General features: G+C 29.9%; 2 protein-coding genes across 5 annotated transcripts; one reads left to right on the forward strand and one right to left on the reverse strand.

Annotated features, from left to right (window-relative positions):
* The first annotated feature begins 406 nt into the window (after positions 1 to 406).
* On the forward strand, positions 407 to 6,501 carry LOC110661233 (uncharacterized). 2 transcript variants are annotated; one of them, XM_058129973.1, is made up of 13 exons: positions 407 to 760; positions 2,012 to 2,269; positions 2,351 to 2,424; positions 2,509 to 2,668; positions 2,767 to 2,791; positions 2,864 to 2,953; positions 4,844 to 5,015; positions 5,095 to 5,168; positions 5,278 to 5,347; positions 5,460 to 5,531; positions 5,617 to 5,753; positions 5,927 to 6,000; positions 6,189 to 6,501. In XM_058129973.1, the coding sequence occupies exons 2-13, from the start codon at positions 2,086 to 2,088 to the stop codon at positions 6,245 to 6,247; spliced, it is 1,191 nt and encodes a 396-aa protein (XP_057985956.1). In that variant the 5' UTR covers positions 407 to 760; positions 2,012 to 2,085; the 3' UTR covers positions 6,248 to 6,501. The 2 variants fall into 2 exon arrangements, with proteins under 2 accessions (XP_057985956.1, XP_057985957.1); XM_058129974.1 differs by lacking the exon at positions 407 to 760 and having other exon boundaries at positions 1,633 to 2,269.
* Positions 6,502 to 11,310: 4,809 nt separating this feature from the next.
* LOC110661234 (probable ADP-ribosylation factor GTPase-activating protein AGD14) lies at positions 11,311 to 18,843 on the reverse strand. Of its 3 annotated transcripts, none has more exons than XM_058129977.1 (14): positions 18,641 to 18,843; positions 18,148 to 18,254; positions 17,059 to 17,120; positions 16,791 to 16,878; positions 16,622 to 16,683; positions 16,447 to 16,543; positions 15,828 to 16,283; positions 13,399 to 14,043; positions 13,145 to 13,309; positions 12,948 to 13,055; positions 12,758 to 12,838; positions 12,474 to 12,648; positions 12,327 to 12,369; positions 11,311 to 11,940 (listed from the first exon to the last, which is right to left on the reverse strand). In XM_058129977.1, exons 2-14 carry the CDS (start codon positions 18,244 to 18,246, stop codon positions 11,802 to 11,804), a joined length of 2,220 nt encoding a protein of 739 aa, XP_057985960.1. In that variant the 5' UTR covers positions 18,247 to 18,254; positions 18,641 to 18,843; the 3' UTR covers positions 11,311 to 11,801. The 3 variants fall into 3 exon arrangements, with proteins under 3 accessions (XP_057985960.1, XP_057985958.1, XP_057985959.1); XM_058129975.1 differs by having other exon boundaries at positions 12,474 to 12,678; XM_058129976.1 differs by having other exon boundaries at positions 12,474 to 12,678; positions 18,148 to 18,257.
* Between the last annotated feature and the right edge of the window lie 6,547 nt (positions 18,844 to 25,390).

Here is a 25,390-nt window from a genome sequence, read left to right on the forward strand (position 1 = left end):
ATTATAAAAATAAAATTTAAAATGATCAAGAGCTAGCAAGGGAGTCATCTCAACATAACTCTGATATTCTAAGTTATAAATTTATAGAATAAACTCGTGCCATGCTGATGTATCAAGAAAAATAGGACGGCAGCTAAAGAATAGTGTTTAGTAGAAAAAACCACAAATACCAAACCATTTTTGAACTTTACAGCAAAATATTAATCAAACCATGTCAGCTTTCAATTCATTTTCACTGAAAAAATTTGAATTCAGGGATTCTTGGAGTGAGAAATCGATTTTTCATCTGATAACTATATCTGTATTTGTTGGTTTTACCTACTCTAATACGTCAAAGCACACCATGATTACTATAAACAAACAGTTGAGAGCAGAAGTAAAGCTTAGGTAATTAAAGGAGATAATCTTATTTGACATGGGTTATCTTGAAAGGTAAGATGTGAAGCTGAAACAGGAAGCTTACGGCGGGAAAAAGGAAGAAAGCTAAGGAAAAAGAAAAAAGAGCGCTCAAAAGCAACCGCTATCTATGTCTTTTTCTCTTTTTCTTTCACCCTGAGGAGAGCAAAAAAATGAGACAAAATTAACCGATAACAGAAGAGTACAAGCCAAATCCCTTGTTCTGTGTTTTCAGCTTGTTTCAAGAAAACAGAAACAGTCTCTCTCTCTCTCTCTCTGGCCGCTGTGTTCTTGGGTTGTAGAGAGAGAGTGATTAGCGTGAAGAAACATTGCTCCTAGAGATCTAGAACACTTTGTTGTTGAGGTACATTCATTTCCTTTGCTTTTTTTTTTTCACTATTGCAATTGGCATTGTTTTGTTCTTATGTGATTTTGCGTCATGTTGGTTAATTTTTGCTCTATTTCTTTTTTGTCGTTTTGGGTTTTGGTTGAAACTGAAATTTATTAGCAATGGATGAAAATTGTTTTTAAGTTCATTGGCAGTTTCATTTTTTTTTGTTATGGCAGTTTCATTTTTTTTTGTTAAAGTGATAAATTTTTCGATTAATTAGCTTATTCTTAAGCCTAAAGCAACGAATAGTATGAGATTCATCTGTTTCGTTTCTCGATTGATCCAATATTTTTCGAGAAAACAATCAAGAACAGGAAGTGGAGCTCTGGACTCTGGTTTCCTACTCCGTTTCTAAAACAGGGAGCATACTGATGATTTTTTTTTTTCATGTTATTGTAGTTTCTTTCATTTTCTCAGTAACCAAACAAAGAGTAAAGAAAGTATTTAATATTATAAGAGAGCGTTTGATTAACGGAGAATTTGCTGTTTTCTGGAGCTGTCAACAACTATCTTTTCCTTTTCTCTGCCATCTGGTAGACAAAATAAAATCAACTGAAATTAGTGATAAGTTAAATGACCAAGCTAACCCCAGTTGTAGCTGCAAACATCAACATTAAATATACCAAAACTTCAAGCAAGAATGGGTATAATCGTCCCAAATCAGTAGACTTGCAATAGAAGAAGAAAAGATTCCTTCACTCATCATTTGCTTGCACGCCTCTCGAGGAGTATTTGTTGAAAATTTTTGGTAAAAAGAAAAATAAAAAAGGAAGCAGAGAACAGATAGAAACAGACACTCTTTATTGTTGATGAAGCGTATGTGTACATGCGTGATTCATAAAGCTAGTGACTTAGAGAACTCACCAGAAAGATTCATACGTGAAACTTTTGATCAGTTTGTTAACTGTAGTACACGTTAACTCTTGCACGCCAATCTTGTTAAGCTGCTAAGCGAGTTCTGGTTTTTTTGTCAAGAAAAGAAAAGATTTCGTCTTTATTTCTGCTGAGGAATGTATTTTGTGTGACAAAGTGAATAAGTTTCATGTGCAACGGGAACTTATTCCCAAGAAACTGAGAGAAGAAAACTGCTTCTGCCTCGTTAGGATTATAGATTTATGAAGTGACACGGGTGGCCCAAAAACACACTAGCTATTTAGGTCTTAATAGGCTTTTTACTACATCAGCCAGCAAAACAGATTTTGAGTGAAATAATTTACGTTGCAGGCGGAGAAATGATATGAAACTCCTTCACACTATATGCTGTTTGTGATGAAGAGTAGTGCTGGTTTGAAGGAGAAATGGAGTGTGGTGCACATGAGAGGCATGCAGCTATACTTAAGGACTCTTCATGGTTTCGCCAATTCAGAAATGGCTGCAATCCCTGGATGGCCAGATACGTTTATGCCTTGATCTTTCTCTTTGCCAATCTTTTAGCTTGGGCTGCACGAGACTATGGCCATGGTGCTTTGTCAGAAATGGAAAGTAAGGCTTAGAATTTTGGCAAAGTTAAAAACCCTCTCCCATTTTCATGGATTGGATTTGTAATTTGTGCTGTGGTTGCAGGACTGAGAGTATGTGCTGGTAAATCTAACTGTTTGGGTGCTGAAGGAGTCCTGCGTGTGAGCTTGGGATGCTTTGTATCCTTTTCATTCAATCTCAATATTTTGGAAGGAAGCGATTACTTTTCCACGTATGCAGTGTTACCCTTAATGCATTAGCAGGTATTTTTCATGATAATGTTTGTTTCAACTGTTAGAACCTCAAAGTTGCAAGACCCAAGAGATGTATGGCATTCAGGATGGTGGTTTGCCAAGATTGTGCTGTGGATTGCATTAACTATCCTGACATTTTTTATTCCTTCTACATTTATTAGGCTTTATGGTAGGTGTGATTTCTTAACTAGCTATCAAGCATTACTCTTTTTCCCTTCTTTCAAGCACTGAAACAGTGATTGATAGAAATTTTTTTCTCCGTTGCAGGAGAGATTGCGCATTTTGGTGCAGGGTATGAACTCCTATCTACACCTAGAAACAGTATGTTCATTAATTAAATATAATTTGGACAAATTATTTTCAGGGTCTTTCTCTTGATTCAGCTAATAAGTATCATCAGTTTTATCACATGGCTCAATGATTGTTGTGTCTCTGATGAACGTGCAGACAGATGGTAAGAATCATCTCTCATTCTGAAGCTTATTCCAATATAATTTTTTTTCCATGTGCAGATTATGATTAACAATTTTTCTGAAATCACTCTGTTTGAGCATTTAATTATTGTCACTAATCCTAAGACTTAGGCCTAAGCACAAATGTTGGGATCCAAAGTATACTGCGAATTGAATTCATTCTTGGCTTTATTCCCATTTTTGAATTGGTTCTGTTGGATTAATTTTCATGGATATAAACTCATTCACAATCAGTTCATTTATAGGTGTCATTTTTGTCCATTGAAAAGACAATATAACGTGACAGACACTGTTATCATTCACTGCCGTTGGGCAAATTCATATCTATATCTGTCTATAAAAATATAAAAAAAACTGAGCTCTAAGATAAGTTGATGCCAAACCGCCATGTGACTCTTAGCATAACAGGAGAGTCACATCAAAATAACAAAATTCTCTCATTCCTTTACTTCATTTGGCTTTTTATCTCTCTTGTTCATTTAAAAATTTACTAATTAATATTAAAAAAATTATAAGTTATTGTTATAAATTATATAAATTAAAACTACATTTTCATTGTCAACTATGAATAAAATCATATGTTAAGTTCATTATAATAAAAAATTTATAAAAATAGTTATAATTTAATTAATAATAGAAAAACTAAGAGTCATGGTCATAAACTATATAAGTTAATATTATACATTAACAATCAAATTAGTATCTTTTTAACGCAAATAGAAGATAAAATGTCTAACTAATATTTTCTGTCAAGTTTATCAAATGATATTTTAATAATATAAGCATTAAAAAAAATTTGCACATATATTATTAAGATAATTTTATTTTACAAGAATTTATTTATATATAATTTATTGACATCTTATCTTTATTTTTTATTTTCATTTTTAATTTATATTAATTATTCATATTTATTTTTTTAATATTTTCATAATTATTTTTATAAATATTTCTAAAAATATTTTAAATAAATTAAATATAAATATAAAAAATATTTTTATTCTGTTGTATAATATATGATAATGATTATACGCGCTAGCAAAAGCCTAGTTGTTTAAAAATCAAGAATAGGTGTTTGTCGTTTACAAAATTAGATGCCTTTTATTAGAACAACAGGTCTTTGCTCAAAAAGAAGTCCATGTGCGTTGTTGGCTGAGTGTTCCATTCTTGCTCCAAACGACCGACCATTATGAAATTACGAATTGTCGTTTAAAGAAATCATTATGCCTCTAATCCTGTCATTTTGTCTTTCTCTGTTTCTTGTTAAATGTCCATTTATAACAGCCAACTCTTTGTTGAGGATGAAATATCGTTTTTTTTTTTATCTTGAAGATAGATCCCTTTCACTTAAAAGACATGTTATTTAAAATTAAACGACTTGTCGTTTACTGTATAAACGACAAACAGAACAGAGCTACAGTTTCTAATTTCCCTGAATCTCTGTGAAATTCTAGCATGTTGGTATGCCATGGCTTGAAGATATGATTTTTCATAGCTTGAATTATGATTTGATCTGAAAACATATCGCTATTATCCGAATAAAGTATTTTATGAGATTTGTGGTAGTAGTGAATGACATAAGTTGATCATTGGGGTGCAGAGAATAATGCACTGTTATACATATCGTAAATTTTGCCTATTTTGACTAATGGTGAGAGTTTGGTTAAACTTAAATTTGAATTTGAAGAATTTTGAGTAATTGTAACTTTTTTTTTTCTTATCATGAAATCTCTTCTTTCATACATATTTTAGTTGTGAACATAGAATTTTCTGTCAAACCATGAAAATTTTGTACAATTCTGTGTGCCTTAACACATAATTTCCTAAATTATGAAATGAAAAGTAATCTACGTTAAAAATTTGGATTGCAGCCACATCCATGTGATGTTAATTGCAACAACTGCATATGTTATATGCATAGTGGGGATCATTTTGATGTACATTTGGTATGCACCAGAACCATCTTGCCTCCTTAACATTTTCTTCATCACTTGGACACTGGTACTCCTTCAGCTCATGACAAGCATCTCTCTTCACCCTAAAGTACTAACCATAACCTTTGCTTCCATTTCTTTCATTTTCTTTCATTGTTTTTCACAGATATTTTCCTTTCCTGGAACAGATAAATGCTGGATTCTTGACTCCAGGGCTCATGGGCCTGTATGTTGTGTTCCTCTGCTGGTGTGCCATTAGAAGGCATAGTTCCTTACCAATTTTCGTCACTGCTCTTAGATTTCTCTTCCTGCTAGATGTTACTTTTTGACAACACTTCATTTTGATACTTTCTTTTTTGCTGTGTTTGCAGTGAACCAGCAGGTGAAAGTTGCATCAAGAAGGCTGAAGCTTCAAAGAGAACAGACTGGCTTACCATTATAGTAAATATCTGAATGTCTTTAATAAATATTTCAAATCTCCGGAAAAGCTTTCATTTTTAGAGCCATAATAATTTCTCATCGGAATGACAACTTTCTCATCATATCTTGGCAGAGCTTTGTTGTTGCACTACTTGCAATTGTTATTGCAACATTTTCTACTGGTATTGATTCGCAATGTTTTCAGGTTTCATGCTGAACTTTCATAATCGCTAATTATGATAACTTTTCAAAAGGAAAGCGAAATAATAATTCTCTAACAATGGCTGCAGTTCAGGAAGAGGGAAAAAGAAGCTGAGGATGATGTTCTTCCATATGGTTATGGCTTCTTCCACTTCGTCTTCGCCACAGGAGCAATGTACTTTGCAATGCTGTTGATCGGCTGGAATACTCATCACACCATCCAGAAGTACGTTCGGAATAATTCTTATGTTAGAATTCAATTCAATTCACTTAATAGAATTAGATTCAAATGATTTTATAATAGTTTCATTTTTTTTCCTCATTTCTCTATAATTTAGCAATTAGCAAGTTCACAGAGGGAAACAAAAGTGATGTGTGTCTAGCCTTGCTATTCTGCAGGTGGACAATTGATGTGGGTTGGACAAGCACTTGGGTCAGAGTAGTGAATGAATGGCTCGCTGTTTGTGTATACTGTAAGTACTTTCTACTCTGGGTCAGTTTGAACTGTGGAATGAAGTAACAATCTGAAATACAATATATAATCTTGGAAAAAAAAAAACTATATTTGAAAGATTTGCTTCTGAGTTAACCCAGTTCAACAACTGATCTGATTTTTTCAAGAAACGTGTTCAATACTGATGGAAGAAAATCAATATTGCAGTGTGGATGCTGGTGGCTCCAATCGTCCTTAAGTGGAGAGAAAATGCAGAAGCCACTTAAGCATTCTATTCTAAAACCCAAGAATCATTTTGTGGTTGCTCTAAAGTCTTATCATCGGCTGTGCATGTAACATTCAAAGCAATTGCAGACAGAAGAGATTGCAGTACACTTGAAAGACAGGAGCCAAAAGAACACAGGATACATGTACTGATCTGATTTATTTTTATTTATTCTTTTGATGTTGAAATCCACTCCTCTTACTGTGAGCACACAGGGAAGAAGGAAGATGAAATATAATGCAATTTACTTGGGAATGCAAATTGTTACCTGTAAAAATACTACCTCTAAATGAACTTTACCAGACTGATTAATACCTGTAATTAGTGGATAGTCTATAAAACTTTGACCAGTACTATAATTAAACATCAATTCCAAACTAGTTGGGAACAAGCGATTATATGTATTCTTTTTCACGCTATTCAGCCCTGTTAGAAACTAAATTCGCAGCAACACTTGAAATCTTGTGCACGTGGGCCTACCATGACTTCTAAATTTGTATTTTATTAGAGATTGATTCTCTGGTAACACAATTGAAAAAATTTTACTGTGATGATGAAAAGAGTAAGATATAACTGCTCAGAACTCTAAATCAAAAGGCATAATATTATAATATTTATACCCGCTTGTGCTCTCCGTTACCATTACAGATTTTATTTTTGATTCCAACCGAGTCACAACGCGAAACTTTCGGATTGAATTATAATTTGGGTTTATGAATACATATTCAAAATTTAAATCACAAAAATAACATATATTCATCATTATCTCCTTCATCAACCATGTCATTTATGATGATCACCAATACCATCAACGGTGCCTTCTTACAATTGTGGCTAGGTATATATTTCTCTTGACACTATAAACAGAGATCCTTGTCCCTTCTGTCATTCAATTGAAAGATTCTTCTTGTGACTGGAAGAGGAATGTAAGCCATGGATGTGAGAAAGAATGGATTTAGAGGAATTTAGGGTGTAATCTAAGGGTTAGATGAAGAAGTTGAGGAAAGGAAGAGGAAGAAAAAAAAAAAGATGGCGATTTTCGAATCTTGAAAGGAAAAGATGGTAGAGAGAATCATTTTTTTTTTTAAAAAAATATTATGGGGAAAATTGGAGAATTTTCCCAAGAAATTTTCCCAAGAATTGACAGAGCAAGAAAGAGAAAAAAAAAATTAAGGAGGAATAAGAGAAATAATTATATGTTATCATCCCGACTTCATATAAGATAGTTTATATAAAACGACAAATTAATATCACAATAACAAATTAATAATAATGGTACCGTGAAACAGTTATTTTCTTATAGGTGAAAAAGAGTTTTTTATTTTAAAAAATTAAAATTAATTTTTCATCTAGTTATCATATTATAATTAATTTGTTATTTTATTTAAAAGTATAATATAATTTCTCGAATAAAAGATAAAAAGTGCATCTAAACAAATGGATGAGGTGGTGCTTCGAATCAATAAAAATGCAACACATCATTGCTAATACTATTAAAAAAATCGTGAATAGATAATTATTTTTTTATTGTAAAAAAATTAATATTATAATTATATTTATTTGGAATAACATCCCATTCTTGCCACCTGTTACATTGAATTTACAGTATAATTTCCCCATCACAACATACATATTGCTGATAAACTTTGCAGGACTGTTTCATAATCTACAAAATAGGCATAAAGGAGAAAAGAGGAAGGGGTGGGGCGGTTGGGTGAGGAACTAAAGAGATAAGGAGGGAGATAGAAGAGAATCTAAAAAAGGAAGTTAATGTCCTCTTTGTAATTTTTTATTTTTAAAAAAAGTTTTATTTTTATTTTTATGAAAAATAAAGAAAATATAAAAAAATTATATTATAATTTTTTAAATAAAAATTATTTATATCTTTCATAATTAAAAAATAAATTATTATAAAATATATTTGAAATTTATTTTACAATTATTTTTCTTTTGAAATTTTACCATTAAAATTTTTTAATATTTTTATTTATTTATTTATTTTATGTTAATAAAATTAATTTGTTATGATTATAAATAAATATTTTCTTAAATAATTATTCCATTTTAAGTATCAAAAGTTATAATAATATTAATTTTACAATAAAAGAAATTATTATTTTTCATTTAAAAAACAACACTTTTATTATAAAAAACAGTGAAAAATAACTTAAAGTTATTATTTAAATTTTAATTAAATTTTAAAAATTAATTTTCCAGCTTTTCATTGAAAAATTAACACATTTGAATACGAACCTCAATAATCAGACCTTAAGAATCTTAATTAAAATTAAAGCAATAAACATAAAATTATAACTAAATGAGCAAATTAAAACAAACAAGCATTAATATATAAAAAGGGGACGAAAAACGACAACTCTTGCCCAAAAAGCATAAAAAAAGAAAAGATAGAGAGCTTCTCTCTCTAAAACACTTTAGAGAGAGACTCTACTTTCTGGTATATTTTTTATGTCTTGAATAGAGGAGCTTCAAGTGCCACCACACGTTATTTTGCATCTATTAAGAGAAAATATATTGGGAGTTTCTTTGTATTACCATATTAATGTTGATTTATATGAGAAGCCCAATACATTTTTTTTTATCTTTTTTTTTCACTTATTATACACTTTATTTTTTTTTATCTTTTAACGCACTTTATTATTTATTTTTTTTTATGTAATATGTACAATTGTTTATCTTATAGGGCTTGAAGAATTGTTATCTTAACTTTTATATGGATTGAAAAGCATATCAAGAAATATGTTTCATATGATATTTGCTAATTTTGTATGAAAAAAAAAAGTATGAAAAATCAATTTCATCTGCATGAATCGAATTTAAACAAAAATGACTTAGACGGCGTATGAATCAGATGACTTGAGCACTTATAAGCATCATTTGTTGATTGCAGGGTGGGACTTGGGAGAGTTAGCCAACCTCAAAATTTGCTTCAAAGGCAGGTGAAAAGTTCAACCATCATGACGGGCCCTGATTGAAACTTGGAAGCACCCTACGCAGTGGAAGTTCTGTTCCCGTCGCAGTCAGAGATGGCAATATATATATATATATATATATATATATATATATATATATATATATATATATGAAAATTATCTCATTTGAATTCAATTAATATTTTTAATTCGGTTAATATATACTAATTAATTAATTAATTAAAATTAATGAATAAAAATAATCTTATAAAATTAAGTTATTTGACGTATTAATATATTTAAAAACTTAGCATGTATTATATTTTGTAATCACATAACGACTTAGTGATTTGTTAAATAACATCTAATTAATATAAATATTAATTATTTTAAAATTTAATTTATTCTCTTTAATTTTAAATTTTAAATTTTTATTTTCCTTTTTCTTTTAAAGGGAGAAGAATAAAATGCAAATCATAAATTAAAAAATTATTATTATTGATACTGCTGTGAGTTTAAAGGTTCAGTTCTAATACAGCGTAAATTTGCAACAAACAAAAATATAAGGTAGATAGCTTTCTAGCAAGTTAGTCTGATGCTCAAGTCAGAGAACTAGATGTGAAATATGAAGAAGAATTATAATAAAAATTCGAGAATGAAAATATGCGTACCTATTTTTGATTGTTTGTTCATATTTATAGACTTTCTGAGAAAATAGTTGTTGCTTGAATTATGGAGTTGATATCGGGTTGACATTCCTAAATTATTTCCCGATAGTTTTGCTTGATTTCCGCTTGCTATTTTTGCTTAGTATAGACTATGCTCAGCTTCCGAGCAATAGTCTTACTCTATTCGGTTCGGAACAGAGCTAAACCAAGCTATCTTCCTGTTCGGTTTAGTCTTGTTCGGTTTTGCTCAAGTCTTTGATATCTCGAACGCCACGTTGAATAAAATGACTTTCGACGTCTAACGTTTTGATTGCAAAGGGGCATTATTATTATTATTATTATTATTATTATTATTATTATTATTATTATTATTTCTTGAATATTATTATAATATTTAAGATTTTATTTTCAAGCATATTTATTACTATAATTATTAAAGACAAACTATTTCTAATAATATAATTTTTTTTAAAAGCAATTATATTGCAAAAGTATTATATTGTTATATTTTTATAGAAATAAAAATTTAATTTAATTTTAATAGGAAAAAAATTATTCAAAATTTTAATAAAAATTTTAATTGTATTTAATATAATTAATTAAAAATTTTATCATTAACAAAATTTTATAGTATAATTTTGAAATATAAAACTTTATAAAAATAAATACTAAATTACATATTAAGATAAAAAAATAAACAAATCACGCAATGCACAGAAAAATAACTAGTTAAAATTTATTCTAAATCGCCTAAATTCATTTTAACTCCAATTATTATTACTTAAAAAATATTTAAATTTTTTGAAATATAAAACTTTATAAAAATAAATACTAAATTACATATTAAGATAAAAAATAAACAAATCACGCAATGCACAGAAAAATAACTAGTTAAAATTTATTCTAAATCGCCTAAATTCATTTTAACTCCAGTTATTATTACTTAAAAAATATTTAAATTTATTTAATTTTATATATTTTAATTAAAAATCTATATAAAAAATTATTTTATTGATAATTTATATTTTAAAATTTTAATAATTTTATAAAATATTTTAATTTTATTTTATATAAAATACAATATAAAAAAATTTATAAATATTATCATAAAAAATACATATTTTATATTTTATTAAATATTTATATAAATAAATTCAAGTAATAAATAACTAATATATAAAGTTTGAACCATTCACAAATATTAAATTTCAAATTTAAATACGTTCCAAACTTAATTATATATTATTTAAACCCTTCCAGTTGAAATTCTATAGTTTGTAGACAAACAGCAAGGTCGATGAGAACACAGGAAAGAGTAGCAGATCCTTCAAAATCAACAACTTGGATAAGAAAATGTTTTGAATTGGAAAAAAAAAAACAAATATATATATATATTAACCCACCGATAAATATGGGAATTTCCAGCATCAGAATGGTATGCAAATACCCAATTATACCTGAAAGTCTTGAGAGAAAAATCATATCAATATTCAACAATATATGCATACAAACTGTACTGTTTGTAATTGTTCCACAAGCTTTTCAGACTCGACGGTTCACCACTATATGAAGAAATTACAAAAATCATACATGGAAATGGGGGCAATGACGACTTCTGGGGGCAGCAGGCAACAAACAAAAATTATACAAATTCTGGGATGGCAGCCAACACAGATCATCCAATGAACGATACAAACATAGGCACATGAGAAATAAACCTAAATCCCCATGGAGGTGTCCAGCCTTACAATTTATAAACCTGCTCACTCTCATTCAAGTCAATTTTCAGGGCTGATATGGACATTTGACCCTTACAATTGATAAACATGGGCATTGTTTAAGCTGGCTGGATGATTCAAGTAAAATAATAAAACCAAAACTTTCCAGACAGCAATTTGAAGGACGCAACGAGTTGATGCTTCCTCTAAATCAAGACAACAATACATTTTGCACATGCTCATCCAAATGGGTTCCCTCCAACAGAAGAGAAAGGTGATGGGGTAGCAGGGGCTGAGATTCTACCGGCCAACTGTTGATCCATATTTATAGCACCAAAAGCACCTCCCCCGGTGCCTAACCCTCCTACTCCTTGCGGCCTGCAACAAAATTTTAAGAAAACTTGAATAAGATGTATATACAAATTTGCCATTAGATTATCAAATCATTCTGAATAACAGCAAACGAAATTTGGCCATTCTTTAGGTGGAATATTTATTAATTAGGATTCCAAGACTATTCTTTAGGTAGGACGATGCTTGTAAACTACTTTTCATAAATGAAAAACACTGACCCCTTGTTTGGAAACTAAAATTTTACAAGAGTTGTTTGGAATAAAAAAAAAAAAAAAAAAACTCAATTCTTTTTTACTTAGAAAAGTTTTTATTTTAAAAGAAATAGAAATAAAACATGATTGTGTAAGAATTCAATTGAATTCTTTACTTGCAAATGATTTACTCCAAAGGTAGCCTGAAAGAATACTCACCCAGAAATTGGCATGTTACTTGATACTTGTCTCATGTATGCCCCTGAGATTTCAAAGCATACCAATTAATCACATGAATAAAGTGAAGTACGGGAAAGAAAAGGGGAAAAGAAGGGGGATTTTTGAAAGGAAAAAATTTGACTGTACTTGGAGGCATAGCTGATGCATAAGACGGTGGCTGGGGAGGCAGAGCTGATGGGTAAGGCAATGACTGAGAAGGCATCCATGCTGATGATGGAGCACCAAGACTAGAGGTGCGCTGTAAGCCTGAAGATGGTGGCATATTTGGGAGAGCACCTCGCAAGGATGCCATGGAAGGAAACTGCATCGGAAGGAACACAAGCCATAAAAACTATAAATCAAATATGGCAGAAAGATTGAATCAAAACCAAAGAAGTAACGAATTTAAGATCAATGAACTAATCACATACAGTATGAACTTGCATTGAAGATGGCTCATTGAGATCAAATGGGTTTGTTGACTTGGATTGCTGAATCAAAGTAGGCATCGGCTGCAATAAACAAATTTACAATTGTAAGTAATGTGACAAGAAATTGTGCACGCAAGCCTGCAAAACAAAACAAACTGATCGACTCATTATGGCTGTTTGATGAACACACCACTGCAGCATTACTATATCGCATAGCGAACCCCATACCACGGGGAGGACCAGTTTGCCACCCTGGAACAGCTGCATGGAAAGATGGATAGGTTGCAGCAAAAAGATCCTGCACATGATTCAGGATCAGTGTCACGGGCACACATTATTAGAAGGATCCCTATAAAGTATGGAAGAAAGGAGCATTAGGCCTATTACCTCAGGCAGTTCTTTTCTTCCACTTGATTTGACTTCCACAGCTGGTGGCTGTGATACACCAGCAGAAGCAACCACTAAGGAAGGTGTAGAGATGACTTGAGGGGCTCCAACAGATGGTTTTCTCAAAGCCGCTTGCATATTAGGGGCCACTGATAAATTCCAAGACTGCACAAAAGGCACCAAAAGCGATGAAATAAACAAAAATATTATATGATGGCGTAGATCCAATACAAATTTCAAGAAAACCACTGTACCTGATTAGCTGAAGTGCCATCAAGTGGTGGTTTAAATTGTTGAGAAGTAGACTGACCACTAGAAGCAGGGAATAGAAAAGGTTGCTGATGCTGCACTCTAGGCCATTGGCCTGTTTCATTAACTTTGACAAAGGAAGGACCACCATTGACAGGCATTACAGCTGCCAAACCAGGGGCAGCCACTGAAACACCACCAGGATGAAAAATTGTAGCCCCAGTATTGAGAGGCAATATAGGTGCATTCCCAGCTGACACAGCAGAAGAAGCAGTTGCATTTGGTAAATTTGATACATTGCCTAAAGATGCAGCTACTGGAGCACCAGAAACGCTTGACATTCCAGATATTTGACCAGGTACTGATGCTGGCAGCACCAATTGTGAGATAACAGATTCCAGTGGATTCGCATTTTCTTGAGATACCTTAACCTCAGGTGCAAAATCAAAAGAAGCCCAATTGTTATCATTTGTTGTACTTGCAGGTTGTGCAATTGATTGAGACACAATTGTTTGTTGTGCTTGAGGAACTGCAGTGGTAACAGGTGGTTCTGGATCAGCATCAAAATCAATTAAGCTTGCAGTACTCTCCACTTTAACTTCCGTCAGATTCCCATTGGTGGAACCTAAGCTGCTAGCAGATGCATTTCCCTGCAAATAAATGCAAAAATAATGTTAGATCATTTCTTCCCTCCAACAGCCTAGAGAGAGCAAGAACAAGACACCTAAAATCTATTTAGAAAAGGGTGATAAGTGAGGGATTGCCAAATGCATATGCTTATATAACAGAGACCAAAATGCAACAATCAGGGCTAAGCATGCCAAATGCTTGAACAGGAAAATGGTATAGAGATGAACTATATAGTAAAGGCCAAATGTATCATTTCACCCTTGAACTTAAAGGATATATCTCATTACACCTCTCAACTTTTCGAGGAACCTCTTACACCCCTAAACTTAAAATAATAATAATAAAATAATAAAAAATAAAAAACCATAACAACTAAGCACAATATTGCTCTTCCCAAAATGCAGCAACACATGTCTCATTCATGTGTAATCTCAGCCATCCACATCATCACTGAGCCTTTTTCTCTCCTTCCTCCCCTCCCCCACCTCTTCACCCCCCCCCCCCTTCCCTTCCTTTTCTCTCTGTCTCTCTCTCCTATTTCAAGAAACTCCAAGAAATTTCCCTCTTCCTCTGAAATTGCTTGTGCAGCCTCCTCTATCCTTTCTCCATGGATTTCTTTTTCCTCTCCTTTTTGTCATCACACTCTTCTCGTCCTCTCATCACCACCATCACTGCCATAAAACAAAACATCAATTTGCAATAGTGAGAATTGGGCAATTCAATCAACGAAGCTTCACCAAGAAAGAAGAGCCCCAACGGGTACCCACAGTCATTGGACACCTCAGTGAACTGGACCCAACCTAGCCGCCATTAAATCCGAAGCCCAACCAGCGCCCCAATGCTGGCTTCCAATCGGTGACATCAGCCCACTGTGCTTCATCACTGTCCGTGAAGAGATCTAGCAGCTCTATTATCGTGAAGCAAAGATCCATCCTTCCCAAAGCCACCCGTGGCTGCCCAGCTGCATTTAACACCAAAGAGAGACCCAAAAGCCTTGCCATCATCATCTGCAAAGAATCCGAAGACCAACAGATGCTGTCAACGCCATTTTGCACAGAGGAAGGACCTGCCATCATTTGTGAAGAAGCCTGAACCCATCTTCGTGACGCAAAGCAAGGGCAATTTGCTGTGCTGCGACGATACTCTTGGTAATCCCATGGGCTCATCTCTTCATTCCACAGCCAAGACCACCTCCAAATTAATCCCTCAGTGCAAAATCTTCAGAAAGAAACTCATTTTGCACTTCTCACAGTGCCCAAATTCAGCTTCAGTTCAATCGCTTTTGGGTCCCAATTCTCACTATTGCATTGCAACCTTTGTTTTTTGCGTTGGGTTGGTGCCAATTTCATCACTGTAAGGTTAGGGTTTTCTAGAGCTTGGGTGTCGATAGAGAAAACAATTGTTAGTGTTTAGTTTAGTTATGTTCAGTTCCTATTATATTTTGGTCCAGTTCATTTAAAAAATGAAATTCAGTGTTTTAGTTTCCCTAAAAATTTTTACAAACTTAATAGATGCTGTACCCTAACTCAAATTAAAGAAAAAATGAAACACTAATTGCCAAATACACTGTCACATCAAGTGGCAAGAAACCAACAGGAACATGGATCAGTCCAGTTACTCCAGTAGCAAAACAGCTGCATGTTGTACACCACTAGGTGATTTCATTTGAAGGTTGTAATTTTATGAAGATTCACAAGCTAAAAAGAACCTTAGAAAATTGAAAACTCTAGTGTTGATGTGAAAAAGGCAGAGACAATAACAGTATAGTAGTTATATATGCAACTGAATGAAAAAGAAGCACTACCTGTGTCTGTGCAGAGCCATCAGCAGCCCTTACAACATTGGTTTTGGGAGGTTCACTTATACGAAGAGGCACCACATTATCTCCCAAAATTTCTCTAACAGGGCGTACAACAGGGGGACTAGAAACCTCTGGATCTTTCAGCGGTTCAGGTGACCTGCTTTCCAGCTTTGAGTCTCCTTCAGATACTCTACGGTCGTCAGCTCTCTTTCCATTTCCAAATCTATCCTCCCTTCGCCAATCATTAACTATCTCAGCACGAGCAGGACTTCTCCTGTAATCATTATACTGTCGACTTTCTTGATCATATCCAGGACTTCTTCTTTCATCATATGCATATCTAGAATTCCTATCATCACTTCGTCCACCAGGACTGGACATTCCACTGTAGCGGCGCTCATATGTATCGTCATATGGTGGACTTCGAGACCCTCCTTGGTATGAGTCCTCTTTGTCACCCTTCATTATGTTTCATCAATCAGAAGATTTAACAAATTTAATTACAGAATATAGAATTCAAAATCATTTAAGATCAATTACAGAAATATTTAAAAGCACACCAAGTTAATCCCAACTATAACAATATCAAGAAAAACCAAAACAAGAGAAATGGCAATCTTACCAACTTTACACTTGGAGGTTTTCCATAGTTCCTCTCACCAGTGTATCTTCTATCCACATACACATGTTTAATATAGTCTCGAAGCCTGTCAACATTACTGGAACCAAAATGATGCATCAGAACTGCAATCATCATTAAAATATATGATGAAAAATAATTATAAATGAGTGACAACCTGCCATCAGGAGCAGACTGACGCTGTGCATCCCATTCTTTAAGATAAATGTCTCTTGCACGCTGTGAATGAATGAAAGATAAAAGTCAGTGAAAGTTGAAAACTGAATAGATAACTCACAGAATACGCTAGGCAGGCATCCAAGGCACCTGCAGGATGGGTAACACACCTTGTTTCCTCCTCCTTGAAGAGCGGTAACTTCTTGTGAAGTAAATTTAGCCATTGATACTGATTTTACTCGGTGTGTAAACTCCCGACTACAAATAATTTCAAAGGGTTATGACAGTGCATGCAACTTGATAGCTCTCTCCACAAACACATACAATGGAGAAACTTTCCAAGAAATACACTAAAAAAACATGAAGATAAGCACAGAATAGAGAAAAAAGCTGCTGAAAAGAAATTGGACAACATAATGAAAACAAATTCATACTTACTGTATTCCACTACAGGTGGTGCAAACAAATGTCCAGAAATTTGTGCAAACATATTGCGGTCCCTGCTCAGCCAGGAATAAATTAGCACCATATCAACAAACTAAAAGCCAGCTTTTCTCCAGCAAAATGATAGCACATGCACTCCAATTTTCATTATGAGTGTCTCAACCACATACACTATAAATAAATTATCAGGTTAACGCCTACAGAAATTTGGCCTCAAATCATTCGTAATGGGGAAGAAAACAAGAGATCACATTCCTATTGTTGGTATAATCCAAGCACTATAAATTTAGAAAAATTAACCACATTTTTTTTATAGATGGAAAAATATATGTAATTGATTAAATTACCAAATTCAATGCAAACTATGATGTAGTGCAATACTTTAAAACATAATCTTGAATCACTCTGTATCCGCAAACAATCAAAATGCAACTTTAAAAGTCTATGAAAACTTATGCAGTCCAACATTAAGAAGTAAAAATTGCCTTAATATTGTTTTTCTTTTCCCTTAATAGAAAACAGACTTTACAAATAAAAGAGAGCACACCACTGATATTCTTCCAAGGCAAAAAAAATCAGTATAACATTGTCAAAGCTTCCTCAAAAAAGCTTTATCCAATTTCAGACATCATTAAACAATTAATTGACTAAAGTCCACCTCATTAATAGTTGCAAAATAATAGCCTAATAAGGAAGCATATATCATCAAAGGATTGTTCAATTCTCCTACAAAAAGCTAAAACATCCCGTCCTCAAGCCTACCTATGCAGTAACAAGAAAACCCCTCATCGCATTTATTTTAATTAGATCAAGAAGTCATTAAATAAGTCATTTGTAGTTGATTCAAGTTACACATGTTTGATTTCTTCTCCTTTCACAAGTTATCCACATAAATAAATCAATTAACACATTGGTACTCAGATTATTTCAACCAGCACCAATCAAAATTTTCAAATTTAAACTCAACTAACTCCAACACCTATTAAGCTTCACGATTGAAGCGCACAAAGCTCCAATTTTGTTTATGGTTTTGTCACACAAACACACTACAATGTAAATAAGAAATGCAATGAAAGCACTCACCAGACTATGACAGTTAATGCACCTGCGATTCTCGGGAAGTTTCAGAAGTCCCCGAATTATTCTTTCATTCTTCTCATCTTCTTTCACTCGATTCGCCATTACACTACCTGCTTCAAAAAGAAATAAAGAATAAGAGAGTAAACAAAGAGAAAAGTACAACAGAAACTTGAATTGATCTTAAAACAATACCCAATAATCAACTAAACATGAAACTGAATAATCCTCGAATTCAGCAGATAAAAAAAGCCTAAAAATCAAGGTTAGGCTAAGTAATAAATCTAGATTCAAACATCAAAATTCTATATCCCCTTGTACTACAGTAACTCAGCAACCAAACGGAGCAATACGAAACGACAGGGAAACTACAATTAAAGAATAAAAAACGACGGATCTGAGGAACCAAAAGTAGCAAAACAAAGTGAAAACTCGAAAATCCGTTTGGAATCAAACCAAAAGGAAAAAGTAATAAAACAAAAAAGGAAATCAAACTAACCTGAATTGTATTATACGTAGTATAAAGCTTATAAATAAAGATCCAGCGCTTAGACTCTCTCTCTCTCTCTCTCTCTCTCTCTCTCTCGCAGCCTTTAATTTGGATAGACAGAGTTGCAGGGGACACAAAAAAAAATCAAAAAAAGGCAAAGGGAGAGACGTGCAGATCTTTCAAGAGTCGGTAACTAAGAGGTTTTTGTACAGCTAAGAACTAAAACAAAGTCTGCTTAAAGAGGAAAATTAAAATTAATAGTAAATTACTATTAAGTCCTTATAATTTATTAAAATTAATTATTTAATTATTTACTTTTTAAAAAACTTAAATTAAATATCCCTTTATCTTATAAAATTAAACTTTTAATTACTTTATTAGATTATTATTGAAGAAAAGATTAAACCGTTAAATTTTAAAATAGGAACATGATAGTAATTTAGACTAGTATACAGAAATATACATTTGATGGGGTATTTATTATTAGTAATTACTCAATTTTATACTTTTTTATAAAAATTATTAAATTTTAATTTTTAAAAGAAATTTTATTAAATTTTAATTTAAATTTATAAAAATTATTGATTAAAAATTAAAAATTTTTAAAGTTAATTTATTAATTATTTTATAAATAAAATTATTAATTAATATTTATTAATGAAAAAAATAAAAAAATAATAAATTTAATAGCGATAGAAGTATTTAATTGTATTTTATATATTATATATTTTTTAATTTTAAAAAATTAATAAAATAATATAATTATATTCATAAAATAATTAGTAGGTTAACAGATTAATTTAAAATTTTTTAATTTTTATAAAATTAAATTAAAATTTAATAAATTTTATGAAAAATTTTAAATTTAATAATTTTATAAAATATTTAATAATTTTATAAAATTGAATGGCGCAGGTTTGGGACGCAAAGGAACTTTTCCCTGTCCCTACGGCAATTGGTCTGGCTTTGCCTGAGTGTGGCTGTTCCATATTTTACGGTTTTGTGGTCATATCAAAGTTACAGTCATTCAGACTGGTCAAAGGTCGTACAGGGCGACTGGTCAAATCGGACAATGGCCCGCTCCTCTTTGCATAATTACCCAATTAGGCCTGGATTTGTTAGTTTTAATTAAAAGGATTTGCGTGATTTAGAGTAATTTTCAAATCAACTTAAAAAATTTAATTATGATTTTTTTAAATTAAATCAAATTATTTCTATATAAAAAATCAAATTAGACTGAAATATTATGATTTGTCTGATTTATAACACAGTTTTGAATTTAATTTATTTTATATCAACCAAGTAATTATTCAATAATAAAAAATTCTTTAAATATATTGATACAATATAAAATACTCACACATAATATATATTCCTTTTAATATATATATATATATATATATATATATATATATATATATATATATTAAAAGGAATATATATATATAAATAAATAAATATATATATATATATATACTCAAAAATATATTATTATCTTTTTTTCTATAAATTAATTTTTTTATAAAAATATATATTGTACGTTATTATATTAATTATAAAAATTTATAATTTAATTTTTTTATATAATTTTTTATAAATTTTTTACTTATTATATTATACAATTTATTATAGCATTATAAATATTATATTTAATTATTTAAATTAAAATATTAATTTTAATGACATTTTTATTAATTATATAAATAAAAATATTTATTAATTTAAAATTATTTTTTTATTTGATCATATTTTTATAAAAGTAATGTGTTATATTATCAACATAAAATATTAATTTAATTATAAACTTAAATGTAATATAATAAAAAAAAAGATAACAACAAGTTTGAAAAATATAAATAGACAAAAATATTTAAAAATTAAAACAAGCTAATAATAAATGCAAATTAGGTCATTGAATTTTATTCATTTAAACTTTATTATTTTACTTAAAAAAAATTGATTTTTATATATTTTATTTTAATTTTTCATAATTTAGAATAATATTTACTTATACAATGAAATTACATATATAGATTAATGTGAAAGAAAATTATTTCTAAAATTAGAAAATAGAATAATTTTTGAAATAATTTTTTATTAATTTAATGCATTATCATTATAAATTTTTATTTTTATTTTATTGATATTAATTATGTAATATATTTAATAAGCATTTTTATTTTTTGAAATTATAAATTATATTATATATATTACAAATACATTATTAGTTATAATATAAATATAAATTTATTCATGCATGTTCTAATTAAAATTGAGCATATGTTTGCAGTCATATATATATATATATATATACACATACATATATATCGTTATTGCATCATAAATCAATGGATATGAATTTTTATATATATTGACTTAGATTTTTAATTCTAAATTAAAAAATAAAAATAAAATTTTTGTAAAATAATTTTTAAAAAATAAAATTTATAAAAGAAAAATATAAATTTATATTATTAATATTTATAAGAATACTTTTGTTAGCTCAAAAAGTTGGTCCCTCATTTGTACTTGTATATGCATTGTAGTGTATATAGTCTATTATTATAAATACACCATATATATTACTTATTTAAATTTTAATTATATTAAAATTGTATTATATTACTTAAAAATTCATAAAAAATATTTTTATAAAATTGGTTTTAGCTTTAATTATTTCTTTATTTGGTATTTAATATGATTAGGCATAATATAATTATCGATTCAGTTATTAAAAGAAAATTAGAACTATATCAATATAATAAAATAAATTTAGTCAATACGATTTAGTTCTTACAATATCTTTTTTATTTCAATTCTTATCATTTTTTTTATTCAAAAGAATAAGAACCATGAAAATTACTATTTTCAATACTAAAAAGAATAAAAATATAAAAACATTAATAACGTGATAATATAAATATAAATCTAATTAATTAATATGTTATTAATATTACTCTTTTTTATTATTAATGCATGAGATAATATTTTATAAGTGGCATAATGTTAGCTCTATAATAATAATAATTTTTAAGTAATCATGCTTGTAATAATACAGATATACATATGAATAAATTAATTAGGCTTAAATTTAAGTATTTTTAATATTTTTTTATTTGTATTGATCTTTAATTAAAATTAAATAAAATTTCTTTTAAGTTGTTCATTTAATGAATTTTAAAATTTATAATAACTTTTGGATGATTTATCTTATTTTTATTTTCATTTTGATAAATTATAGTTATTAAAATATTTAATTTTAATTAGAATTTATAATTTTATATATATTAATATATTGTCTCATTGCAAAAAAAAAAATCTTAGATGGAAATTAAGTTACAAAAATAATATGCAACTAATAATTTTTTTTAAAATATATATAATAAATAACTAATTATAAATATAAATTTGAAAAATTACATACTAATAAAGTATTTTGCTTAATATTGTAACATGATCAAATTATATTTTTTATTTTTTATTTATTAATTTCTTATTTTAGTTAATTAGTTCTTATAAAATTTTAGATTAAATTGAAGTTAAATATAAATAAGACTAAGAATTTTAAATTTACATTAACTCTAAAATTAAGAATTTTAAATTTATACAAGTTTTAAAATTAATTTAAATAATAAAAATATTATTATAATTAATTTTAAAAATGAAGAGCACTTTGAGCAAAACTGATATTCTCTCTCCTTCATACATTTATATATAATATAGATAGGCCAAGTAAGAGTAAAAAAAATTCTTTCCTTCCTCATTTCTTCCTCTCATCTTCTCCTCACACTCTCTTCTCTCTACTCTATCTCTCTTGTCTCCATCATATCTCTCTCCTCTCTACTATTTTCACTTTATATCCCTATTATATTATCACCCTAACTTGAGCGTTAAAGTATCCTCGCTGGGAACCTCTCCGATAGACCTCTAACTATTTTATCTTTATTTGCAAGTCTTTTATATTTGAGATGATGATAATGAGACTTATATTAATGAAGCTACAATTTTAAACTTCATAATGTATCATAAGATATTAACATATGTAGTATATATTTAAAAATATGCATTCATATTTAAAATACAAAAATTTAAAAATAATTTAATATTTACACAATATATAGTTCATGATTTGATTTCATCCCTTACAAAATTAGAAACTAAATCTTTTTTAATTTTATTAAATATCTAAATAAGCCCATTTTGACTTTTTAGACCCAATAAACTTAGAACTTTTTTATTTAACTTGAAATTAGTCTTGACTTAATAATTTTTTAACAATAAAATATTAATTTATTATTTAATAAAATTAAAATTATTGACATACTTATGCTTCCCTCTTCAATAACTCCCTCATTCCTAAACATCTTTTTTGCTCTTCTCCACCAAATCTCTTATCTTTCTCTTCCTCCTCTCAGCCATCTCCATCGCCTTCATCATCTCTTTCGAGCTTGCCAAGCCTATCGCCCATGTCTTCCACTATCACAATTCTAGTTTCTTCCTCAAGTGCCAAGTGGGAAAATCTTAATTATCGATTTATCATCTCTTTCTTGGATGGTAGAATTGGTGAAATCTGAGTGCTCGATGATTACTCCCTGGATATTGTTCAGTAAAAGATTATTGTGGTAAAAAACGTTGACGTGGCCAAGAACCCTTTGATGATTCTTTGCTACAATTTCTCTTTGTGTGTTTGTGGCTTCATAGCTCTCCACACCTAGCACATGCAATTTTCGTCATTAACAATAACTGATGGTTCTCTCTTAGTAGTTGATGATGATAGAGGAAGAGGAGATGAATGGGCTAGCTTGTGGATCTAGGTTTGTTGGTTTAGGGTTCTTGTTATTGTAGTGGTGAAATAGTTGAATCGCTAGGTTTGTTGATTAAGGGTTATTGTTATTCTTGAAACTTGTTGTTTTGATTTAGGATTTTGTTCTTCAATTTGTGTTCTAGAATTGTTTGATGTGTTCTGGAATCTATGATTTTGTTCTTCAATTTTTATTTTTTTTCTATTTTAACTAAAATTGTAAATAATTTTTAAAATTTAAAAATATGAAAATTAATACTATATTACTAAAAAGTACAAAATTTAATATTAAATTTTTTTTTTCCTAAAAATGAAGCCTATTTGAGTTTAAATAAAAGTTATGGGTTTATTGGGTTCAAAAACTCAAAATGAGCTTATTTGGACATCGTGAAAAAGTTGAGAGGCTAATTTAAAATTATTTGCAAAATCAATTTGATTTGGATTGGATTGATGAGTTGAAGAGAATTGTGCAAATCCCTAATCATAATTTATTCTTAATATCTTGCAACTAGCTTGCACACGTCAGATTATGGACAACTTTGCAATTATAGTATTATTATTCCAAAGAAAATATTTAAGAGGCGTGCCTTGGATAATAGTCAATTTTTTAGCTTTTGCTTGTAGCTATATGAAAAATTGAAACTCTAAAGTGCATGACCAAATGATATATAAATGCAACTATTGCTCAAACTAAAATTCAAACAAATGCAAACTTAATAAACCAAGAAAACATTGCTTTTTTTTTTATAAGAAAATAAAATTATATTGGAGTTTAAATCAATACTGCTCAAGAAACTATGAATTAAGTAATTTAGCCATATATATATATATATATATCCTTACTCAAGTTGAAGATTCTCAACTACAAAATGAATTTTTATGAAAACTTTTAAAAACCTTTGAATAACAACCAATATAGAAGCTTTCTATTTTGCCCTCTATTGCAAAAAAACACATATGACCTTACGACCATATTGAGTAGAAAGAAGACTTCAAAACATTCAGCTGTTTCAATTCAAAGCCTCTAGAAAGAAATAAAAGCTATTAAGATTGAGCTTAATAAGCTTAAAGAAAAATAGGCACAGCACTCAGAAACAATTCAAAAATTACTTTCAAAACAAATCAATGAAGAACTATCAGGGAAGAAACAAAATCTAAATCTTGAGCAATATACAAATAATTAAAGAAATAAACAAAATGCACAAGAAAATGAAATCTTCAGAAGGTGAAAATTAAATTTGTAAATTAAAGATTAAATATATATATTCTATAGGCGGCGGAGCCAGTCCGTTAAGAATATATATACTTAAAAAAAATAAAAATTAAGCTTGAAATTTAAATATGAATATATATGTATATATTCAATAGGCGGCAGAGCCAGTCCGTTATGAATATATATACGTATGTTTATGCAAGATAGGCGGTTGAACCGAACATATGCATGCAAAATAAATTTGAAATTTTGTAAAAGAAATTGAAGAAAACTTACTTCAAAATCTTACAAATTTTGTAAGATTTGAACAAAGGTTTTGGAGATGTAATTTCGGGTAGGACTTGCAAAGGTTGCTCAACACATGAGCTTCCTAAGATCTACTACAAGGAAGTTACAGGGTTTGTAGGTTTGTAGGTGAGGTAGAGGTAGGGCAGGATGGAAAGTGACCTTCTTGCTTCTTTCTTCACCTCGGGGTGAAACTCCTTCAGGACCTTATTCGAATTCTCTCCACTTAAGAAGTTTGAAGGGGAGAAGCTTGGGCTCAAGAAGCTTGAAGAATGGTTTGAAGTAGCTTGCAATGCCTTGGATAGGTGCCTCCTTATATAGAAGTGACCAGGGGCAGTTTTGTAATTTTTTGGAATCTTGAACAATATTTGCTACTTACTTTTTCACGTGTGAACAGTACTTGAACAATTCTCCCTGTCGAGTGAACAGTGCTCGAACAATGCTTGAATAGTTTTTCCTA

The sequence above is a fragment of the Hevea brasiliensis genome, chromosome 11, assembly GCF_030052815.1.
Source record: "Hevea brasiliensis isolate MT/VB/25A 57/8 chromosome 11, ASM3005281v1, whole genome shotgun sequence".
Classification (NCBI taxonomy): Eukaryota; Viridiplantae; Streptophyta; class Magnoliopsida; order Malpighiales; family Euphorbiaceae; genus Hevea; species Hevea brasiliensis.

Coding starts and splice junctions, on each gene's coding strand:
- LOC110661233 (XM_058129973.1), top strand. CDS start 2,086: ATGGAGTGTGGTGCACATGAGAGGCATGCAGCTATACTTAAGGACTCT. Junction 5,532..5,616: donor TTGATTCGCAATGTTTTCAG/GTTTCATGCTGA, acceptor CAATGGCTGCAG/TTCAGGAAGAGGGAAAAAGA. Junction 6,001..6,188: donor GCTCGCTGTTTGTGTATACT/GTAAGTACTTTC, acceptor TCAATATTGCAG/TGTGGATGCTGGTGGCTCCA.
- LOC110661234 (XM_058129975.1), bottom strand. CDS start 18,246: ATGGCGAATCGAGTGAAAGAAGATGAGAAGAATGAAAGAATAATTCGG. Junction 13,056..13,144: donor GAAGAAAAGAACTGCCTGAG/GTAATAGGCCTA, acceptor AATCATGTGCAG/GATCTTTTTGCTGCAACCTA. Junction 12,839..12,947: donor GATATAGTAATGCTGCAGTG/GTGTGTTCATCA, acceptor TGTTTATTGCAG/CCGATGCCTACTTTGATTCA.